At 41.4% G+C, this 22,452-nt stretch overlaps 1 protein-coding gene across 1 annotated transcript in view; it reads right to left on the bottom strand.

The window, feature by feature from the left end:
* Window positions 1-537: 537 nt before the first annotated feature.
* LOC134347354 (uncharacterized) overlaps window positions 538-22,452 on the bottom strand; it is a 48,543-nt gene continuing 26,628 nt past the window's right edge. The window contains exons 5-8 of the mRNA XM_063049746.1: window positions 18,727-18,857; window positions 12,552-12,684; window positions 9,440-9,522; window positions 538-813 (exon numbers count right to left, since the gene is read on the bottom strand). Coding sequence (XP_062905816.1) covers window positions 538-813; window positions 9,440-9,522; window positions 12,552-12,684; window positions 18,727-18,857 — 623 coding nt within the window. The remainder of the gene's footprint in view (window positions 814-9,439; window positions 9,523-12,551; window positions 12,685-18,726; window positions 18,858-22,452) is intronic.

Below are 22,452 nucleotides of genomic sequence, written 5' to 3'. Positions count from 1 at the left end.
TTCTTGATTGGTCGGGGCATGAAGGGATACAGGGAGAAGACCAGAGATTGGAGCTGAGAGGAAAAATGGATCAGCCATGATGAAATGGCGGGCAGACTTGATGGACGAAATGACCTAATTCTGCTCCTATATCTCATGGTGTTATTGTTTAAGCCAAGTTTCATCAAACTAATGAAATATAGCCGCTGTCTTGCTTTCTTTATAGCTGCATCAATATGTTACGTCCAAGTTAGGTCCTCTGAGATATTGACACCTAGAAATAAAATCACTCACTCTCTCCACTTCTGATCCCTCAATGATGATTAGTTTGTGTTCCCTCATCTTAGCCTTCCTGAAGTACACAATCAGCTCTTCGGTCTTGCTGTCTTTGAGTGAAAGGTTGTTACTGTGACACCACTCAACTACTGGTATATCTTGCTCAACCAAGATATACAGTTGTATGTCATCAGTATAACTGTGAAAATCATGTTTATGCTCTCTAATGATGTTTCAGAAGGGGAGCAAATATAAACAGAAGAGTAATACATATGAACAAAACTAATTAAGGGCACCATAAGATCGGCCAACCCAATTCTCAAGGCGATATAGGAGAATGTTGTGGTCAATTGTGTCAAAGGCAGCACTTGGATCTAGAAGAATTAGAACTGAGACTCTTTTGGCATTGGTGCTGAGACGAAGGTCACTGCCAATTTTGGTAAGGGCCTTCTCCGCGCTGTGGTTTGCTCTAAAACCTGACTGAGACTTTTCTAGAATACTGTTCTCATACATAAAGTTGTTGAGTTGGTTGAAAATGACTTTCTCAACAATCTTGCCCTGGAAGGGAAGATTTGTAGTTAGCTATTGCCGCTCTATCAAGGGTTGGCTTTTTAAGTAGGGTTTTGGAGGCATCTGGGAAAACTCCAGTTTTAAAGGAAGTGTTAATTTTCCTATTAGAATTGAAAATACTCTTAGAGGAGTCCTTAAAAAGTATGTGAGGCACAAGGCCAAGACAGCAAGTAAATGGTTTGCTTTTTTTAAGAATCTTTTAGCATTCAAAATTGGAAAAACTAGTAAAGTTTTGACATCGTTGCCGTCTTTCTACAAGGTAGTCTGTAGATGTTACCAGTATTTGTAGCTATAATTCTCCTTCTTTGAAGTAATTTTATTAATAAAAAATATTGCGAATTCCTCACATTTTGTGGCAGATGCTTGAGAGTTTGGAGCAGGGTTCAACAGTTGATTTACAGGTGAGAACAATATTCTTGAGTTGCCACTATTCTCTGTAATAATGTTGGGAAGATGGGCCCTTCTTGTAGAGCAGATAGCAGCTCTGAAGGAGCCTGGTTTTTCCTTGAAAATATTACGGTGGACTTCAGGTCCAGGTTTCCTCCGTTTTCTCTCGGCTACTCTGCACAACCTCTCGTTGACAGACAGAACTGTTTAACCATGGTGATGTTTAATGAAGTGAGCCTTTTTAACCCCAAGTGGGGCAACTGTGTTTAATATATTTGTCAAGTTATTGTTGTAAGAATCAACTATGTCATTTACTGAGAAGTTTAGGACACACGAGTCAGATAAACTAGCCAGCTCAGAGAATTTAAGTTGTGTTGCAGCATCAATAAATCATTTATTAACTGTAATTTCTTTTATGGTCTTGGTTCTAGACAGGATTGCATCAAAAATTTCACAAAAACGATCGGAGATAATGGTATCAGACAGGAAATATTAATAATAGCCAACTCTTTTGTCATTACTAAATCAAATGCATTTCCAAGTTGATGGGTGGTCTCCGTGACATGCTCAGTGATCTAGGCTGTCACAGAGTCTGCATTTGAGAGCTTATTAATGTGAACATTAAAATCACCAGAGATGAGAATCCAGTCATACAGTAAACAAATTCTGGGAGTTCCAAAAGAAGTTAGGCACTGGATTTAGGACTGTGATAAATGACAGTGCAGAGGACAGGATCCGTACCACAAATTTTAAACACATGTACCTCAAAACTTGAAAAATTGTTGACAGAGAAGATTGCACCTAAAATGCTCTGTGAACACAGTGGCAAACCCACCACCTCGTCCACTAGGCCTTTTTAACTGAAACTGTCGTAGTCAGGGATACGTAGTTCAGGTAACTGGTTGTATTCATTTGGTTTCAACCAGGTCTCAGTTAACATAAAATCAAAGTCTGTGGAGGTAATAAAATCATTTAAAATAAAAGTCTTATTTGAAAGTGATCTCATATTTAGAAGAGCTAGCTTAAACAAAGTAGCCTGGAGTGGAGCAACAAGGGAGGTGGATTTTAAGCATAGAAAGTTATTTCTGTTAATACCTTTAATAAAATAGTTCAAGCTGGGGGCCCTTCCAGTGACAATTGTCTGGATAGGACGGGAAACATTGACAGAAGTGTTGGATTGTGAAGAGGTTAGAGAATGATCACACACGCCATTGATTGGGGTGCGGTGGAATATGTTTGCAGACCGCATCCGTGAACCCAGAATGTTTGGGTAAAGAGCAACAGTTTGAAAAATGTGACATGTTCCCAAAATAGATGAAAGTTGTCGATGAAGCCAAAGTACAGTGCTCTACCTTGTGTCAGAAGCCAATCATGCAGATTGAGGAGCCTGCTAAAACATCCAGAGCTGCGACCCAGCGTGGGAAATGAAAATGTCCTTGCCACTGATTTTTCAAAATTCAAAGAGAACACTAAAGTCACTAAAGTCATTGTGCACGTTGGTATGAGTGACATTATTTGAGCAGATCAAATTGTTGTTGAATAATGTCACTCATGCCAACGTGGACAATGATCCTTCTTACAGAGTTAGCACATTATATCAGGGACTTTACCATCGGGAAAATTAACAGTCACACTTAGCCTTGGCTTGATGTTCCTACTGATGGAATCGCTGATTATCAGCATTGTTGGAGGTGGGGGAGCAGACAGTATAATCTACAGAGGTCTGGCAACCTGGGAGGTAGCCCAAAAGCTACCCCGCTAAAAGCACAGTGGAGGTGGGAATGTAGCTACTGGCGGTCCAGAGCAGCTGATGGTGGTGAGTGCCATACCACTCACTATTGAGTTTCTGATGCCCCTGGCGATGGAGGTTAAGACAAGCCAGCCAATGGGGAAAACTTCTGCTCTTGCAAGATCTTGAATCTATCCTGTAGCTGGATTTCTTGTCACGTGGGTGGAGGAGTGGAGTGCTTGTGCCTTCCTACAAGTGTCCAAGACCCTGCTAAGCGTGGAGTTGAGCTGGCTGATCCCATTTAAATCCAGGGTCCATTTGGCTTAGCTCGGGTGGCCTCTGAACAAAGCGTGTTGGAATTGAGCCCAATCCAGGGGACGTTGGAGTCAAGCTCTCCTCCAGTGGTGGTAGTGACTAAGGAGATGAGGAGCTGCTCATCATCCTTAATTGAATGAAGTTGGGATATTCTCCCATCTAGTTCAGTGATTTTTTTTTGGTCATGAAGACAACCCTTCACAGACAGGCGGGGTGAAAGGTGACAACCAGGAGTGTACTTGGAACTGGTGCCGGATTAAGAGAAAGGAACAAGTAGTGGAACAGGGCAATAAAGGGACAGCAATAAGCAGGGAAGAAACAGAGCATACATACATAAAAGTAGATCAAGAAAGTAGAGCAAGAGGAAGGAAAAGATGGTAAGATAAAATTAAAGGATCTTTATCTGAATGCTGACACCATTCAAAACAAGACAGATGAGTTGACTGTACATTTAGAAATAGGCAGTTACGACCTGGGAGCTTATAACCATTACAAGGCACCGAGGAACCACCCAGAGATGGGGCAGCATGGTGACCAAAACTAAGAAGCAGACGTTCAGGGATTATTTTTATTTTTTGACATTTTGGCAAGATAGGCAGAAAGGAAATAGAAGTGAGCTATATCTGTCACAAAGGACAACTTCCACCATCTCCAACAGGATCCCACCACCAGGCACATCCCCCCCACCACTTCCACTTCCTGCTTTCCACAGGGGTCGCTCCCTATACGACTCCTTTGTCCATTCGTCCCTCCCCACTGATCTCTCACCTAGCACTTATCCTTGCAAGCAGATCAAATGCTACACCTGCCCCTACACCTCCTCCCTCACTACCATTCAGCGCCCCAAGCAGTCCTTCCAGGTGAAGCGACACTTCACCTGTGTGTGTGTTTTGGTCATCTACTGTAGCTGGTGTGTCAACCTGTATTATCGGTGAGACTTGACCTAGATTGGGAGACCATTTTGCCGAGCACCTATGCTTCATCTGCCAGAAAAAGTGGGATCTCCCAGTGGCCACTCATTTTAATTCCACTTCTCCATTCCATTCCATTCCGACATGTGGGCCCATGGCCTCCTCCACTGTCGTGATGACACCCCGCTCTCCTTCACTATTCCTATTTCCCTCTCTCACCATATCTCCTTATCTGCCTATCACCTCCCTCTGGTGCTCCTCCCCCTTTTCTTTCTTCCATGCCTCTCCCATAAGATTCCCTCTTCTCCAGCCCCATATCTCTTTCACCAAGCAACTTTCCAGCACCCCTCCCTCCTCCCAGTTTCACCCACATCTTGTGTTTCTTCCTCCCCTTCCCCATACTTCTTACTCTGACTCCTCATCTTTTTTCTCCAGTCCTGACCCAAAACATCGACTGAACTCTTTTCCATAGATGCTGCCTGGCCCACTGAGTTCCTCCAGCATTTTGTGGGTTGCTTGGATTTCCTGCATCTGTAGATTTTCTCTCGTTTGTGGTTTTTAAGATGTCAGCTAGTCTTTTACATCAATTCTTTCTTTATTTATTCCATCTGAATCTAATTTCAATTTGTTTTGGCCACTGTTTTTATTTTTCTCCCCAAATTTAATATAATTGTACTTCCAAATGACCAACCAGTTGTACTCTTAACCAGGTGACTTGTACTTCTCACTTCATGCTGAATTTTGCTGTTGGAATCAAAAGATATTTCTTGTAAACCACCTCATAGTCACATGTTGATGCTTGTGCCTAATTTGTCTCATGTGATATGAGAGCCCTCAGCGAGGAGGCGTACAGGAACGTGAGATAGGTCGGCTGATTGAGTGGTGTCACAACAACAATCTCACATTCAGCAAATTGATTGTAGGGGAAGGTGGGACCACACACAAAGCTGGTCCTCATTGAGTGATCAGCTGTGGAAAGAGTGAGCAGCTTCAAGTTCCTGGAGTCAACATCAATATCTCAGAGGATCTACCCTCTGCTCAGCACGTTGATGCAATAAGAAATAACATAAGATATAGGAGCAGAATTAGGCTATTTGGCCCATCGAGACTGCTCTGCCATTTCATCATGGCTGATCCTTTATTCCTCTCAGCCCCAGTCTCTTGCCTTCTCCCGTATCCCTTCATGCCCTGACCGATCAAGAATCTCTCAAACTCTGCCTTAAATATATATAAAGATTTAGCCTCCACAGCTGCCTGTGGCAACAAATTCCACAGACTCACCATTCCCTGGCTAAAGAAATTCCGCATTTTCACTCTAAAAGTAAACCCCTCTCTTCTGAGACTGTGTCCTCTGGTCTTTGACTCTTCCACCATAGGAAACATCCTCTCCACATCCACTCTATCAAGGCCTTTCACCAGGCAATAGGTTTCAATGACATCACCACTCATTCTTCTGAATTCTAATGAGTACAGCCCCAGAGCCATCAAACACTCTTCATATGACGAGCCATTCAATCCTGGAATCATTTTCGTGACCCTCCTTTGAACCCTCTCCACTTTCAGCACATCTTTTCTGAGATAAGGGGCCCAAATCTGCTCACAATACTCCAAGTGAAGCCTCACCAGTGCTTTATGAAGTTTCAACATTACATCCTTGTTTCTATTTTCTAGTCCTCTTGAAATAAAGGGAATCCTGCACAAGGACTCCCAAGTCCTTTCGCACCACAGTTTTTTATATTTTACTCTCCATCGAGAAAATAGTCAACCCTTTCATTTCTCCTACCAAAGTGCATGACGATACATTTCCCAACACTGCATTCCACCTGCCATTTCTTTGCCCATTCTCCTAATCTTTCTAAGCCCCTCTGTAGCCGCTCCACTTCCTCAAAACTACCTGCCCCTTCACTTATCTCTATATCGTCTGTAAACTTTGCAATAAAGCCATCAATTCCATCATCCAAATCACTGACTTATAACGTAAAAGGAATCAGTCCCATCACAGACCCCTGTGGAACACCACTACTCACTGACAGCCAAGCAGAAAAGGCTCCCTTTATCCCCATCCTTTGCCTCTTGCCAATCAGCCACTGGTTTTTCCATGCTAGAATCTTTCCTGTAATAACATGGGCTCGTAATTTGTTAAGCAGTCCCATGTGCAGCACCTTGTCAAAAGCCTTCTGAAAATCCAAGTACACAATATCAACCAATTCTCCTTTGTCTATGCTGCTTGTTATTTCTTCAAAGAATTCCAACAGATTAGTAAGGCAAGTTTTTCCCATGCTGACTATGACCTATTTTATCCAGTGCCTCAAAGTACCCTGCGACCTCATCCTTACTGATCGGCTCCAACATCCTCCCAACCGCAGAGATCAGACTAACTGGTCCCTAGTCTCCATTCTTCTGCGTCTCTCCCTTCTAGAAGAGTTGAGTGACATTTGCAATTTTCCACTTCGGAGTGTTCCAGAATCTAGTGATTCTTGAAAGATCTTTACTAATGCCTCCACAATCTCTTCAGTCACCTCTTTCAGAACCCTTGGGTGTACACCATTACTTTTCATACTTCAAAGTACAGCATTTAGACAGACAAAGACGGGGAAGAAAACCTCCTGGAGTACTGGCTCAGATTTTCAGGTTGTGATGATGTCAGCATTCTCTGTCATTAAAGCATGAAATTGACCGTAACCCCAAGATATCATCATGGCCCTAATTTGATATGGCAATCCATGTGATCCAGCCCTCCTTCACTGGTTGTGCAGTTTAGTGTTCTTCTCCAACTTAGTCAAAGCAAACTAATTAAGTTGAAGTGAACTTCAACAGCAGCCTTATTTCAAAATACGTACAATATTACACCCTGATACATATTTGAATGACAGCATGGTGTAATAAGCCATCATTTAGTAGACGTCTTAGCGATAAAACCAAACTTCTATGAATTATGATCACATCAAATGCTACAAATTTTAAGATTTAAAAATAAATTAAAGGAAGCCCATCTCAAACACAAACTGCATGTTGTCTTAGACCAGTCACAAAGACAATCTAGACAAAGATTTGAAGTCACACGCTGTGCCACATGAAAAAATACTGTAATGGGTGCCTTCAGCCCGTGGAGTGGAATATGACAAAGCAGTACCCTACATGTAACCAAGCTGCACTTGACACTAAAGGGAGTGCTGTTTGCATTTTATAGAAAGAATGGAACAGCAAGCAATTTTCACACTAACCTTAAATACGCAACTGAAATTGCAAATCGCACCTATTGTGTGGAGCCTTGTGCTGTTGATAACATTACACAAGCACATTCTTAGTGAAAAGGTAGCCTGCTTTGCAAACAACTTGATAAATAAATGAAAGGAAAGTTGTTTGTAACTAAACTTTGGCTGTGAACTGGCAAGACACTGTATGAGTAAATGTTGGTGCCTCAAGGAAGCCACATCCATCAGGAAGGATACAGACAATCTGGGATAAGCATTCTTCTCATTACTACTTGAGGAGTAAGGAACAGCTTCTTCCCCTCCACTATCAGATTTCTAAATGGTCCATAAATCCATGAACACTACTTTGCCATTCCTCTTTAGCATTATTTATATATTTATTATAATCTACAGTAACTTTTCTCTCTTGCTGCCACAAAACAACAAATTTCACGACATACATAAGTCAGTGATAATAAATCTGATTCTGATTCAGTCTGAAATTTATTTTTTTCTTATTTCTTCTGATGTCATTTGTTACTTATGCTCTGTTACCCTCCTTTACCAGAGGTTTTTGCCCCACCCTGTCCTGTCCTTTATCCTAACACTGGGAAAGCAAAATGCCATTCAGCACTGCCACCTGCAGAGGAAAACTATTTGTTCTTTGCATCATTATTTTAGAAAGAACATTGAACAATAAAATATAGGAGTAAAATACAAGCTGCTGGAGGAACTCAATGAGTCAAACAGCATCTGAAGACCTGAAACCTCATCTATCCCTTTGCCTCCACAGATGTTGCCTGACCCATTGACTTCTAAAGCAGCAACACATATCAAAGTTGCTGGTGAATGCAGCAGGCCAGGCAGCATCTCTAGGAAGAGGTACAGTCAACGTTTCAGGCCGAGACCCTTCGTCAGGACCTGGCCAAAACGTTGACTGTACCTCTTCCTAGAGATGCTGCCTGGCCTGCTGCGTTCACCAGCAACTTTGATGTGTGTTGCTCGAATTTCCAGCATCCGCAGAATTCCTCTTGTTTGCACTTCTAAAGCAGCCTGCTTTTTCTTCCAGATTCCAGCAGCTCCAGTCATCACAGGATGATTTCCTTCAACCCTCCAGATCATGATGCCAATCTAACTAATTCCATTCATCTGTACATGATCTGCTTTTCTCTATTCCAAGATCCAAGATTGATGATTCAAGCTTATATATCACACGTACGCTGAAACATCGAGTGAAATGTGTCATTTGAGCTAATAACCAACAAACCCAAGAGTGTGCTGGGGTGGGAGGAGGGGAGGGCCTGCAAGAGTTGCCACACATTTCAATGCCAACTTAGCATGCCCATAATGCTCCGTAGAACACAGCAAAACAGAACATAACAACAACAGCAATACCAGCCTTATTCCTCCCTTCTACCTAGAAACGTACACAGTCCTCTATCCCCAAGGCAAGCTGCTTTATCCAGTCTCCAGCAGACTCAGATTCACTCCTGTTCAGGTATCCGCTAAATGCCTCTTCCTTGTTCCAGGCACCTATTACTCCCAGTGTAAAAAACTTGCCTCACATACCTGCTTTAAACTTTCCCTCTCTCACTTTAAATCTATATCCTCTAGTATTTAATATCTGCAGCCTTGGGAAAAAAATTCTATCTCCCCTATCTATGCCTCTCAGAGTTTTAGATACTTCTATCAGTTTGCCCCTCAGCCTGTGACACTCCAGGGAAAATGGACCAAGCTTTTACCCCATTGTAACCTCATGCTCCAAGATTTGGTGGAATACAAGACAGTGATAATAAACTTGATTCTGATTCATTTATGACTTGTGTTCTTTGTTCCTGAGATTTTAGTTCATCACCAGTTATTAAACACTGCACAAATCAAAACTCATTGGATGCTGACTGCTCTTTCTTTGTCATTCCTGTTTTGGGGTGAAGATGTTCTGTACTAAACACCTCATAAGCATTTACTCCCCCACATATACTACAGTATAACTAATTAACAGGGCAACTGAGCTTAGTAGCTCCATGAGCTAATAATTACATTGACCTGAACAGAAACATTGAAACGAATATACGTACCTTCCAACGTAAGAGAACCGAACGTATCCCTGTTTTCTGTAATGGCTTAGTGACTGGTGGATAAATCTGTGGCTTGTTTAGATCTGTGATAAAGCAAGAGAAAACTTTTTAAAAAAATGTCCCAATGAAAGAAATCCTCATTAATGATTTGTGCCACTGTGCCACTCAGGATATCTTCGAGTCTAACCCCCATTAAATGGCAGTGTTATTTGGCTATCCTCCAATGCTGAACCAAACAGGGGAAGTCCCTATGGTCCTTTTGCTACAGGTGGCAATCTCTCCCGAAGGTTCAAGGATAATCTCTGGTTAAAAACAGCTCCAAGATACCCCTTCCATGAAATATCAAAAATCACATTTGCTTAAACTTTGTGGTTGGTGATTTGATATATATAAAAATGTTTTTCATTACTTTTTTCCTCCAGATTGCTAAACTACATATATTTCACACTGGAATAGATGAAAGATACAGCCCGTGATGAAAAATAGCTTTCATTTTCTGTGTGTGCTTTGTTCTTCCGTGTGCTATTGGCCACTAGTTTTGCTCAAAGCTTTAAGAATAGTTGGAGATACAGTAAATATTTCCACTTTGAACAGAAACTGCACAGTAGTAAAAAAAAACCCTACAATTCCCTTGCAGATGAATTACATAAATAATACTAATTCAGTTAGATTTCACAAAATCTAAACAACCTTATTTGCAATTAATTATAAATGGCTGATTGTCACTACAGTTTTTCCTAGCAGTGTGAGTATAATTAATGTCAACATTAACTATTATTTCAGCATATTTTTACAGCCCACCCTATAGCTTGGCACTTCATATTTCTCATAGTTTGATTCTATGTCATTACACAGACTTACAGGTGTGAAACCATGCCAATGAAACGCATTGCTACATTTTGTCAGGTGAAATGCACATTGTGTTTGTGCTCATTTATTTGACAGAAAGTAATGTTGCCAAGATCTAGCTGCAGGTTATTCTTAACCATGCAATGACCCTCCCTCTGATTACTTTCTGTTTAGCGAATTAAAATGCATGGAAAATTCATTAATGTCTTTGTTTAAACCCCAACATCAAAGTTTTGAATATCTGTTACTGAGAAATATTCAATCTTATTAATTAGTTTGACAGTTGGCCAAACCAGGGTGTGGGCTTAGATAGAACATAGAAATTTACAGCATATTACAGGCCCTTCTGCCCACAATATTCTGCCAACCATGTAACCTACTCCAGAGACTGTCTAGAATTTCCCTAGCGCATAGTATTTTCCTAAGCTCCACCTCTAAGTTTCATGTGACTAGTGGTGTCCCACAAGGATCGGATCTGGGACCTCTGCTTTTCGTGATTTTTATTAATGACCTGGATGTGGGGGTAGAAGGTTGGGTTGGCAAGTTTGCAGACGACACAAAGGTTGGTGGTGTTGTGTATGGTGTAGGGGATTGTCGAAGATTGCAGAGAGACATTGATAGGATGCAGAAGTGGGCTGAGAAGTGGCAGATGGAGTTCAACCTGGAGAAGTGTGAGGTGGTACACTTTGGAAGGACAAACTCCAAGGCAGAGTACAAAGTAAATGGCAGGATACTTGGTAGTGTGGAGGAGCAGAGGGATCTCGGGGTACATGTCCACAGATCCCTGAAAGTTGCCTCACCCGTGGATAGGGTAGTTAAGAAAGCTTATGGGGTGTTAGCTTTCATAAGTCAAGGGATAGAGTTTAAGAGTCATGGGGTAATGATGCAGCTCTATAAAACTCTGGTTAGGCCACACTTGGAGTACTGTGTCCATTTCTGGTAGCCTCACTATAGGAAGGATGTGGAAACATTGGAAAGGGTACAGAGGAGATTTACCAGGATGCTGCCTGGTTTAGAGAGTATGCATTATGATCAGAGATTAAGGGAGCTAGGGCTTTACTCTTTGGAGAGAAGGAGGATGACAGGAGACATGATAGAGGTGTACAAGATATTAAGAGGAATAGATAGAGTGGATAGCCAGCGCCTCTTCCCCAGGGCACAACTGCTCAATACAAGAGAACATGGCTTTAAGGTAAGAGGTGGGAAGTTCAAGAGGAATATTAGAGGAAGGTTTTTTACTCAGAGAGTGGTTGGTGCGTGGAATGCACTGCTTGAGTCAGTGGTGGAAGCAGATACACTAGTGAAGTTTTAAGAGACTATTAGACAGGCATATGGAGGAATCTAAGGTGGGGGCTTATATGGGAGGCAGAGTTTGAGGGTCGGCACAACGTTGTGGGCCAAAGGTCCAGTACTGTGCTGTACTATTCTATGTTCTATGTACCTGTCTAAGCGGCTCTTAAGAGACCCTATTGTATCCAAAGCTATCAAAGCTTTTCCGTTGTACCTTGGGTGGTGGTATTCTATCCCCATTCTGCTCCCCACCCATCCCACATGATAGTACCACATAACACAAGGTCTATGTCATTCAAACTGCACAGTTAAGGGTTGAAAGCATGAACAGTGAATTAGCAAAAGACTGTGCTTCTCAGGTTCATCAGTGGGTATTTCTTCATCCATCTCTGCCATAAAACGCCCTGAAAGCACCAGCTTATATATTAAAATCAACGCAGACACACTTGACTTATTTTGGGGAAGCACGAGAATTGGTAGAGCAAAGAGACAGGAGCTTGCCCTCTCTTCTTCAATGGGTTATTATAGCCCATAGAATTAAAGTAAAGATGCAGCTTAGCGGTTAGTGCAATGCTATTACAGTGATATCTACAAGACCAGGGTTTAATTCTTGCTGCTGTCTGTAAGGATTTTATATGTCCCCTCCACAACTGTGTGTTTCCTCCAGGTGCTCCGGTTCTAAAGTAGTATGGTTAGGGTTAGAGAGATGTGAGCATTCTATGTTGGCGCTGGAAACGTGGCTACAATTGCGTGCTACTCAGCACAATCCTTGCTGAACTGATTTGACACAGACAATACATTTTTCTGTCGACAAATAAAGTTAACCTTTAAATTGCTGATTTATACTGCAAAACCATCTACCTACCTTTCACTCGTATGCCTTGATGTTGTTATCAAGTAACAGTCTATCAATCTGCACAAACAAAATGGGCTAAATATTTAAATATGCATTTCAGACGTCGTATTTACACACCTGGAGGAACGTGGTACGTTTTGCTCCACAGACTCCAAATGCTGCTGGTTGCCATGGTTTTGCAGCGTACCTGAAAATCATAGGCAGACTGTGGTTCCAATCCACGAAGTGCTTCGGAATCTGTAAAATTTAACTTTGGAAATATTGGCATAATTAATGTGTCCTTGCTCCAAAATTCATGATTATATTTTTTTGTCTTTTTAAGGATTTTAATGGCTGCATTTCATTTGTGATGATGAATTCCCTGTGCTTGGAGCCCATTCTTGCTAAGTAACATAGGATAAGGAACATAGGGATATGTTCAGCTTTACATTGCTCCATCGATGTCAAGGGGAGTTGGTTCCTAATGTTTTTTTCCCCTTTTTTTTGTTTTGTAGTTAGTGGGGGGGTTTTTTCAGTTAGTTGGGGTTCTCTTTTTTCCTTCTTTTTCTTATATAAAATATTTCTTTTTCATTAGCTTATATTTTTTTTCTTCAGCTTTATTAATTATATATATACTAATTTGTTGAACTTCTGTATTTTATAGCTGTAGATTAAAATATATATCAATAAAAAGATTTTTAAAATGAAATGAAAATACATTGCTCCATTGATGCTACAGCCTTCCTATTTATCTGCTCATATCATCTTCCCTGGCAGAGAGAAGTAGAGAAGCTGGCATGGCTGCATCTGTGGACCCAGGATGGGTCTTCTGATATGTTGACACCCACAGACTCGAAGCTGCTCACTGTTTCCACTGCAAGGATGTGTAGGGTAGGGATGAAAGCATCTACAGTGATGTGCACAATACTTGAGATAGAATAGAGTACAGGAAAATCACTGGGGGGGAATACTGAGCATTGACTTAATGGATGAAAAGGGCTCCCTCTATGTTGAATGAAATATGAAAATGGATGTTCATTAATGTCTTGGAAGTGGTTCGGAGAAGGTCCACTGGAATAATATCTGGAATGGCTTGATGTCTTACGAAGGAAGTTTGAACAGACTGCACTTGAATCTACTGGAAATTTGAAGAGTGTGAGGTAACTTTACTAAATTCAATTCAATTCAAGTTTAGTTGTCATTGCAACCATATATGAATACAGCCAAATGAAACAGTATTAAAACAGGTCAAGGTGCAAAACAAAGTACAATCACGTACAGCACAAAGCACACGTTAGATACACAAAAGTAATATGAATAAAACATTTTTAAAAACTCATGCCAGCAATCCACGGTCAACTACAATCGAGCCTTACTCCTCCAGCCAGGATGCTGTGTTCCACCCCCACCCCACCCCAGGCACTGCGGCTTGAGGCCCAGTCCACACATATACAATGCTGCAAGCCCAAATAAAAAATCAGGCAAAAAAAAATACAACCACACAAAATATGCTTGCAAGTAGTCAGATGTATGAGATCTAGAATAGTGGATGTGTCATGATGTTTTAACATAGAAAAATCTAGAACTAGGACCACTGGTTAAAATAAGATTTCATCCATTTATGACATTATTTTTTTCTCTCTTCAGTGAGTTGCAAAATTTTGGAAACACAAGAGGTTCTGCAGATGCTGGAAATCCACAGCAACACACACACAGACACACAAAATGCTGGTGTCCCTGACGACATGCCTCCAACATGGGTGTTGCGTATGGGTGGAGACTTTGGAACTCTCTCAAATTGCAGTAGAAGCACAGCCTTGAATATTTTTAGGGCAGAACTCAGCAAATTCTTGATAACTTAAGGGTAATAGATTACATGACGTAACCGCAAATGTAGAATTGATATTATAATCCAGGGGTCCCCAACCTTTTTTGCACCGCAGACCAGTTTAATATTGATAATACTCTTACGGACCGGCTGACCAGGGAGGGGTGTGTTCAAGTATAGTTAAACTCACATCAACATGTCTTTTACAGTTAGGGATGACAACTTTCTCACTCCCAAATAAGGGACAAAAGTAGCAGTCAAATCCTGGGACACTTTACCCCAGGAAAAACTACCATGACCATGAAGCCTTGCAGGGGCACCTGTGTGCGCATGTGATGTGCACATGTGTGTACGTGCCGATTTTTCCCCCCACAAATCAGTTTTGCCTTCATCTTCCCGACTACACTGTACATACATTATTTCTACTTTATATGGGCTGTGTATTTATCATATCATTCCTGCTTTTACTATATGTCAGTGTTATTTATGTTTGGTTTTATGTGTTATTTGGTATGATTTGGTAGGTTATTTTTTGGGTCTGGGAATGCTCAAAAAATTTTTCCCATATAAATTAATGGTAATTGCTTCTTCGCTTCACGCCATTTCGGCACGAACGGTTTCATAGGAATGTTCTACCTTAGCGGGGGAAATACGGGACAAACCAATTTAGCCCAATATACGGGATGTCCCGGCAAATATGGGACAGTTGGCAACCCTATGTTCAAGTTCAACAGTGCATGACAGGGAATGAGGAAAGGTACAGCTGACTTAAATCGTTTCCCCGCGGCCCAGTTGTTGGGGACCGCCGTTATAATCAATCAGCCATGACCCTATTGATGAATCAAACCCACGGGGCTGATTGGCCTACATTTCCTCCTGATTCATATCTTTATTTGTATGAAGGATCAAAACTGAAGGAGAATGAGGCCTCTGTGGACATGATATTATGAACTTTACTATTTGCATCCTGTCTTACTAACAATAAATCCCAGCATTTGATTTAACATTGTTGGGGTATTATTATGTAATTATCCCCATTCAATTGCATGCTGACACAAGAAGTCAAAACTCTGTTAGACTGAGAGTTGTCATGCACTCTGTTTGATAATATGCTTTCACTAGCTCAAATGAAGCTGAAAATCAGATGGATTGTAAAACAGGCCATCAACTTATCACCTGCCAGAAAAATGAAATGTGAAACCAAATACATGAGGATTTTTTGAGACATATCATCTTATTGTTTTTAACATGGAATCTACTCTCAGTGGCCACTTTATTAGGTACAGGAGTGAAATCGGGTGTGCTATCCTGCTGCGGTAGCCTATCCACTTCAAGGTTCGATGTTTTATGCATTCAGAGATTCTCTTCTGTACACCACTGTTGTAAAGCATGGTTCTTTGAGTTAATGTTGCCTTCCTGTCAGCTTGAACCAGTCTAGCCATATTCCTCTGACCTCTCTCATTAACAAGGCATTTTTGCCCACAGAACTGTTGCTCACTGGATGTTTTTTGTTTTTCTCACAATTCTCTGTAAACTTTAGAGAACGTTGGGCATGAAAATCCCAGCAGTTCAGCAGTTACTGAGGTACTCAAACCACCCTGTCTGGCACCAACAATCATTAGACAGTCAAAGTTACTTAGATCATATTTCTTCCCCATTCTGATGTTTGGTTTCAACAACAACTGAACCTCTTGACCATGCCTCGATGTTTTTATGCACCAAGTTGCTTCCACATGATTGGCTGATTAGATATTTGCATTAATGAACAGATGTAGAGATGTACCTTACAAAGTAACCAATGAGTGTAGAACAGTACAGCACAATACAGACCCTTCTGCCCACAATGTTATGCCAGCTCTTTAACCTACTACAAGATCAATCTAACTCTTCCCTCCCAAAGAGACCTTCAGTTTTCTTTCATCCATATGCCTCTATAAAAGTTGCTTAAGTGTCTCTAATATAGCTGCCTCTATCACCACCCCTGGCAATAAGTTCAATGCACGTACTACTCCCTTTGTAAAATACCTACTGTACCTCTGACATCCCCCATATACTTTTCTCCAAACACTTTAAAGTTATGTCTCCTCATATCAGCCATTTCTGCCCTAGGAAAAGTCTCCGGCTGTCCACTCTATCTATGCCTCTTATCATCTTGTACATCTCTATCAAGTCACCTCTCATCTTCCTTCGCTCAGAGAAAAGCCCCATCTTGCTCAACCATTGCTATGTATTTAAAATTCACATGCGCATTTGCTTTGCACATAAATATTCTAGTTTGTAGCAGTTCATTTTTTTAATGAAATGAATGTGGTTTAAAATTCCGTATTTGGAATTCTGAGCTCATAATCTCAGTTGAACAAGCATACTTGCTTGGAATCAAATACTAAATTAAGATTGGACCTACCTTTCCAGCTGAAAATTTACCTTCAATGTCTACAAAGCTCTCATCACAAAACAGGAGCATGTGCTCCTGCTGTCTGGATCATCATCTCCCTGTTAGTGTCATTCAAAGTTCAAAGCAAACTTATTATCTAAGTATGTACATTGATGTCAGCAAATACTACACTGAGATTAATTTTCTTGCAGGAATTCACGGTAGAATAAAGAAATACAATAGAATCAATGCAAAATTACACACAAAGACTGACATACACCAATGGAACAACAATAAATAACTAGATAATTACATACATACATACTAGAGACATGAATTGTAGAGCCCTCAAAATTGAGTCCATGGGTTGTATGTAATGATCAGTTCAGTGTTGTGGTGAGTGAAGATACCCACGCTGGGATCAGGATCCTGATGGCTGAAGGATAATAACTGTTCCTGGACCTGTTGGTATGGGACCTAAGGCTCCTGTACCTTCTTCCTGATAGTAGCAACCAGAAGAGTGCATGGCCTGGATGGTGGGGGTCCTTGATGATGGATGCTGCTCTTTGTGGATGTGATTAATGGTGGGGAGGGCATTTCCTGTGATGAATGGGCTGTATCCAATTGTTGTTGCCAACTACCTGGGCTCTGAAAACTTGTACTCACCCCACAATCACACTTTATTTAACGTGCACAAAGAAAACAGCATAGACCCAGCCACCACACTGTTCTGAAGTCTGAACAAAGAAGTGCCATTTTTATACAGAATTGACTAACAGTTACAGATTTTGAACAATTGGCGACCTTATGCATGTTCAAATTCCTTACTTGCAAGATAAATCACAACACAAGTGTTAAAAGTCTCCAGAAACTACAAGATTACAAGGATGTTGCCTGGATTGGGGAGCATGCCTAATGAGAATAAGGTTGAGTGAACTCGGCCTATTTTCCTTGGAGCGATGTAGGATGAGAGGTGACCTGATAGAGGTGTACAAGATGAGGAGAGGCATTGATCGTGTGGATAGTCAGAGGCTTTTTCCCAGAGCTGAAATGGCTAGCATGAGAGGGCACAGTTTCATGGTGCTTGGAAGTAGGTACAGAGGAGATATCAGGGGTAAGTTTTTTTACACAGAGAGTGGTGAGTGCGTGAAATGGGCTGCCAGTGATGGTGGTGGACGCAGATACAATAGGGTCTTTTAAAAGACTCCTGGATAGGTACATGGAGCTTAGAAAAACAGAGGGCTATGGGTAACCCTAGGCAATTTCTAAGGTAAGGACATGTTCCACACAGCTTTGTGGGCCGAAGGGCCTGTATTGTGCTGCAGGTTTTCCATGTTTCTATAACAACTGATGTGTTGGCGCGTGGCCAAGTGGTTAAGGTGTCAGTCTAGTGATCTGAAGGTCGCTAGTTCGAGCCTCAGCTGAGGCAGCATGTTGTATCCTTGAGCAAGGCACTTAACCACACATTGCTCTGTGACGACACCAGTGCCAAGCTGTATGGGTCCTAGTGTCCCTCCCTTGGACAACATCGGTGGCATGGAGAGGGGAGGCTTGTAGCATGGGCAACTGCCGGTCTTCCATACAACCTTGCCCAGGCCTCAGTCAACATCAAAATCGATGGACAGCCGAAGATAACAACTGATAATATTTTGAAGTTAGTAAAGTAATTGTCCCTTTCTTGGCTTATGTGGCTTTCATCCTGTGATTACATCCTTATTTTGCCTCTCTTTGCCAAATGGTTCCAGTACACTACTGTAGAAAGGGAAGCTCTCCTCTTCAAAAATTTTCTTAAAAGACCTTTCTTGCCTGACAGTATCCTTGTCTGGACATTATCTTAACCCTTGCCTTGATACAACTTCCACACTAGCAAAAGGCATGAAGATAGATCATCTTCAGTAGATTCTCACCTCAATATTGTTTGCAGAGTCTTTTAAATGTAACATACCACATCTATTTGCAAAGTGTTCTGAGATATTTCAAGGACTAAAATGTACCAACTGAACAGAGTCATGGTTTTATACATTTATGGTTTCCTTCTCATTCTCTTTTGAGAGACCCATAATTTACACATCTATATTTAGTATGTCATTCCAAGGATTTTCTTGACTCACCCGTTGCCAATCTGTAGTCCCACCTTTTGCGATCGCTATCTGATACAGATATCTTTGTGAAGCTTTCCTTTTCAGAAGTAGCTGTCCAGATTTCCAAGAATAGTTTAAGTTCGACGGTGCTTCTGGTCTCTCTGAAACAATCAAAGCAAAATAGGTTTTGAACAGCAAATGCAAATTTGTAACTTTGATTATTTTACACAGCCAGGGTTGCCTAATGGTTCAGACAAGGTCCTCAACTTGATGACAAAAAAAATCATTGGCTTTAATAATTAAGATTAATTTAAACAGTACATTGTACAGTATAAACTGTACATTGTACAATGTACAATCCTGTACATTGATTTCATTTCAGCGTTCAATACCATCATCCCGCAGAGACTAGTGGAGAAACTGTCGCTGCTTGGCCTTAGCACTGCCATGTGTCGCTGGATTCTGGATTTCTTGACAGAGAGACCACAGTCAGTCCGTGTTGGCAGGAACATCTCTGACTCCATCACACTGAGCACTGGATCCCCACAAGGCTGTGTGCTTAGCCCATTGCTGTTTACACTGCTAACACATGACTATGCAGCCAGATTCAAGGAGAACCTGATCATTAAATTTGCAGATGATACCACAGTGGTGGGGCTCATCAGCAAAAATGATGAAACAATATACAGGGAGGAGGTCAAACACCTAGAGAGCTGGTGCAGGGATAACAACTTGATGCTTAATGTCACCAAAACCAAGGAGATGATCGTCGATTTCAGATGGTCTCAGCCTGAGCACAAACCCCTCAGCATCAGCGGCTCCACAGTGGAGAGAGTGGAAAACATCAAGTTCCTTGGGGTGCAGATCTCGGACAATCTCATCTGGTGCAGGAACACCACTGGGATTGTGAAACGGGTCTAGCAGAGATTGCACTTTCTGAGGAAGCTTAAACAAGCATCACTCCCCACTAACATCTTAACTACATTCCACAGAGGCGTGGTTGAGAGTGTGCTGACCTTTTGCATCACAACCTGGTACTCCAGCTGCAGTGCTGTCAACAAGAAAGCCTTGCAGAGGGTGGTTAGGGGAGCAGAGAAGGTTATTGGGGTCTCCCATCCTTCTGTTCAAGACCTCTTTCAGAGTTGATGCCTCCGGAAGACACGGTACATCATTAAAGACCCCTCACACCCTCTCCATGAACTGTTTGTTCTTCTGCCATCAGGCAAATGTTACAGGAGCATCAAAACTAAAACCACAAGGCTACTAAACAGCTTCCTCCCACAGGCAGTCAGACTGCTAAATAGCTGCTCTACCTGACTCTGCTTTGGACACTTTTAACTTGCACTGGACACTTATAACTTGATTTTAACTGACATGTGGCTGTTGTGTCTTACTATTTATTGTGATGTTTATTATTTAGTGTTGCATTTGTTATGTTATGATTGCACTGCTCCTGAGAAACGCTGTCTCATTCTGCCCTGCAGAGCTGATGTACGGTTAGAATGACAATAAAGTTTTTTGAATCTTGAATCTTGAAACTAATGGTCTGTGGTAAAAAAATCAGCAAAGTTACTGCTATGAACTAAAAGGCACTCCACCAGTACCTTGAACATATGTTTAGAAACAGAAAGGTAACTACATTCTTTCAGGAAAGTGAAATAAGTTTATTTTTGCCTTAAAATCAATATATAAAAATTGTAGTCATAGGAGGTATATTCTTTTCATTTGAGAAAAATTTCTTATAACTGATGACTACATTTCTTATTGCCTTGGAAATGCATCTATTATAAACAAAGATCTCTCCAACCCCGGACAGTCTCTTTTCTTCCCCTTCCATTGAGTAGATGATATGAAAGCCTGAAAACATACATCAGCAGGTTCAAGGACACTCAAAGTTGCTGCTAAGAAAGCATACGGTGTATTGGCCTTCATTAATCATGGGATTAAGTTTAGGAGCCGAGAGGTAATGTTGCAGCTATATAGGACCCTGGTCAGACCCCACTTGGAGTACTGTGCTCAGTTCTGGTCGCCTCACTATAGGAAGGATGTGGAAACCATAGGAAGGATGTGGAAACCATAGAAAGGGTGCAGAGGAGATTTACAAGGATGTTGCCTGGATTGGGGAGCATGCCTTATGAGAATAGGTTGAGTGTACTCAGCCTTTTTTCCTTGGAGTGACGGAGGATAAGAGGTGACCTGTCAGAGGTGTGTAAGATGATGAGAGGCATTGATTGTGTGGATAGTCAGAGGCTTTCTTCCAGGGCTGAAGTGGCTAGCACGAGAGGGCACAATTTTAAGGTGCTTAAAAGTAGGTATGGAGGAGATGTCAGGGGTAAGATTTTAGGCAAAGAGTGGTGAGTGCGTGGAATGGGCTGCCGGCGACAGTGGTGGAGGTGGATACGATAGGGGTTTTTTTTCCTTTTTTTTAAAACTTTAATCGCCTGCTCCTGGGTGCGCTGGATCCGACTTCTGCAACAGGCTGACTTGAGTCTCTTCCCTGTGCTAGGTGTTGCCAGTGCTCACGATAGGGTCTTTTAAAAGACTCCTGGACAGGTACATGGAGCTCAGAAAAATAAAGGACTATGGGTAACCCTAGGTAATTTCTAAGGTAAGGACTTATTCGGCAGAGCTTTGTGGGCTGAAGGGCCTGTATTATGCTGTAGGCTTTCTATGTTTCTATGTTTCCATCCCGCTGTTCTGAGACTCTTGAAAGGACCGCTGGTATGATAAGGTGGATTCCTGACCTCACAATCTACCTCACCAAGAACTTACTGTCTACCTGCACTGCACTTTCTTTGTAAATATAATACTATATTCAGCATTCTGCTATTTCTTTTCCCTTGTGCCACCTTGACGTACTATTTTGTGAAATGACCTGTATAGTTGGCATGCAAAACAAAGTTTTCTTTCGTACATGTGATGATAATAAACCAAATCCCAATGAGAAAAATCTAAACTTTGGTATGCCTAGCTAAAGAAATGTGTAACTGTACTAGCAGTAGTAGTAATAGTAGTAGTAAAGATTTACCAGAACCATTAGTGGAATGGTGATTTTATCAATTGAGGAGACATTAAGTAAACCTGGCCCATAATCATTTGAGTTCAGAAGACTGAGACGTGATCTTATTGGATCATGCAAAACTCTGACGAGGTTTGACAGAGTTAATGCAGAGTTGAAGAGTTCTATGACTGGGATGTCTCGAACCAGAGGTCACAGTATCAAAATGACTCATCATTCAAGGCTGAAATGAGAAGAAAGATCTTCACCTAAAAGGTAGGAATTCTCTCATTCCTGAGAGTTGTGGGGGCTCAGTTGTTAGGTATATTTCAAGACAAAGATTGATTAATTTTTCAGTATTAAAGATATTAAGGAATGTAGGATTAGTGCAGGGAAGTGACTCTGAGATAACTATTGAATGATGAAGCAGGTTGAATGGCCTGCTTTGGCTTCTGTTTCTGACATGAAGTCATCGACTTCAGTTGAGCGTAGTAGTGAAGAACTGTATAAAGATAAGGACACACAGGTAAGAATGCAAAAAAAACTGAGCTGCTTAAAGGACAGAATTAAAATGGAGGTGGAGAGGATCAGTAGCTTTAAAGTTTTTTGTGTTAACGCATCAGAAGGCCTGTCCTGGGACCAGCACTTAAGTGCCATCACAAAAATGGCAGGACAGTGTCTCAACTTTCTCAGAACTTTGGTAGATTTGGCACGTCGCCAAAAACTTCAACAAACTTCTACAGATGCAGTGGGGAGTA

This window comes from Mobula hypostoma, chromosome 5 (assembly GCF_963921235.1).
Source record: "Mobula hypostoma chromosome 5, sMobHyp1.1, whole genome shotgun sequence".
Lineage (NCBI taxonomy): Eukaryota > Metazoa > Chordata > Chondrichthyes > Myliobatiformes > Myliobatidae > Mobula > Mobula hypostoma.
Note: the sequence above shows the minus strand (reverse complement) of the source record. Positions and strands in the feature narration are given on the sequence as shown.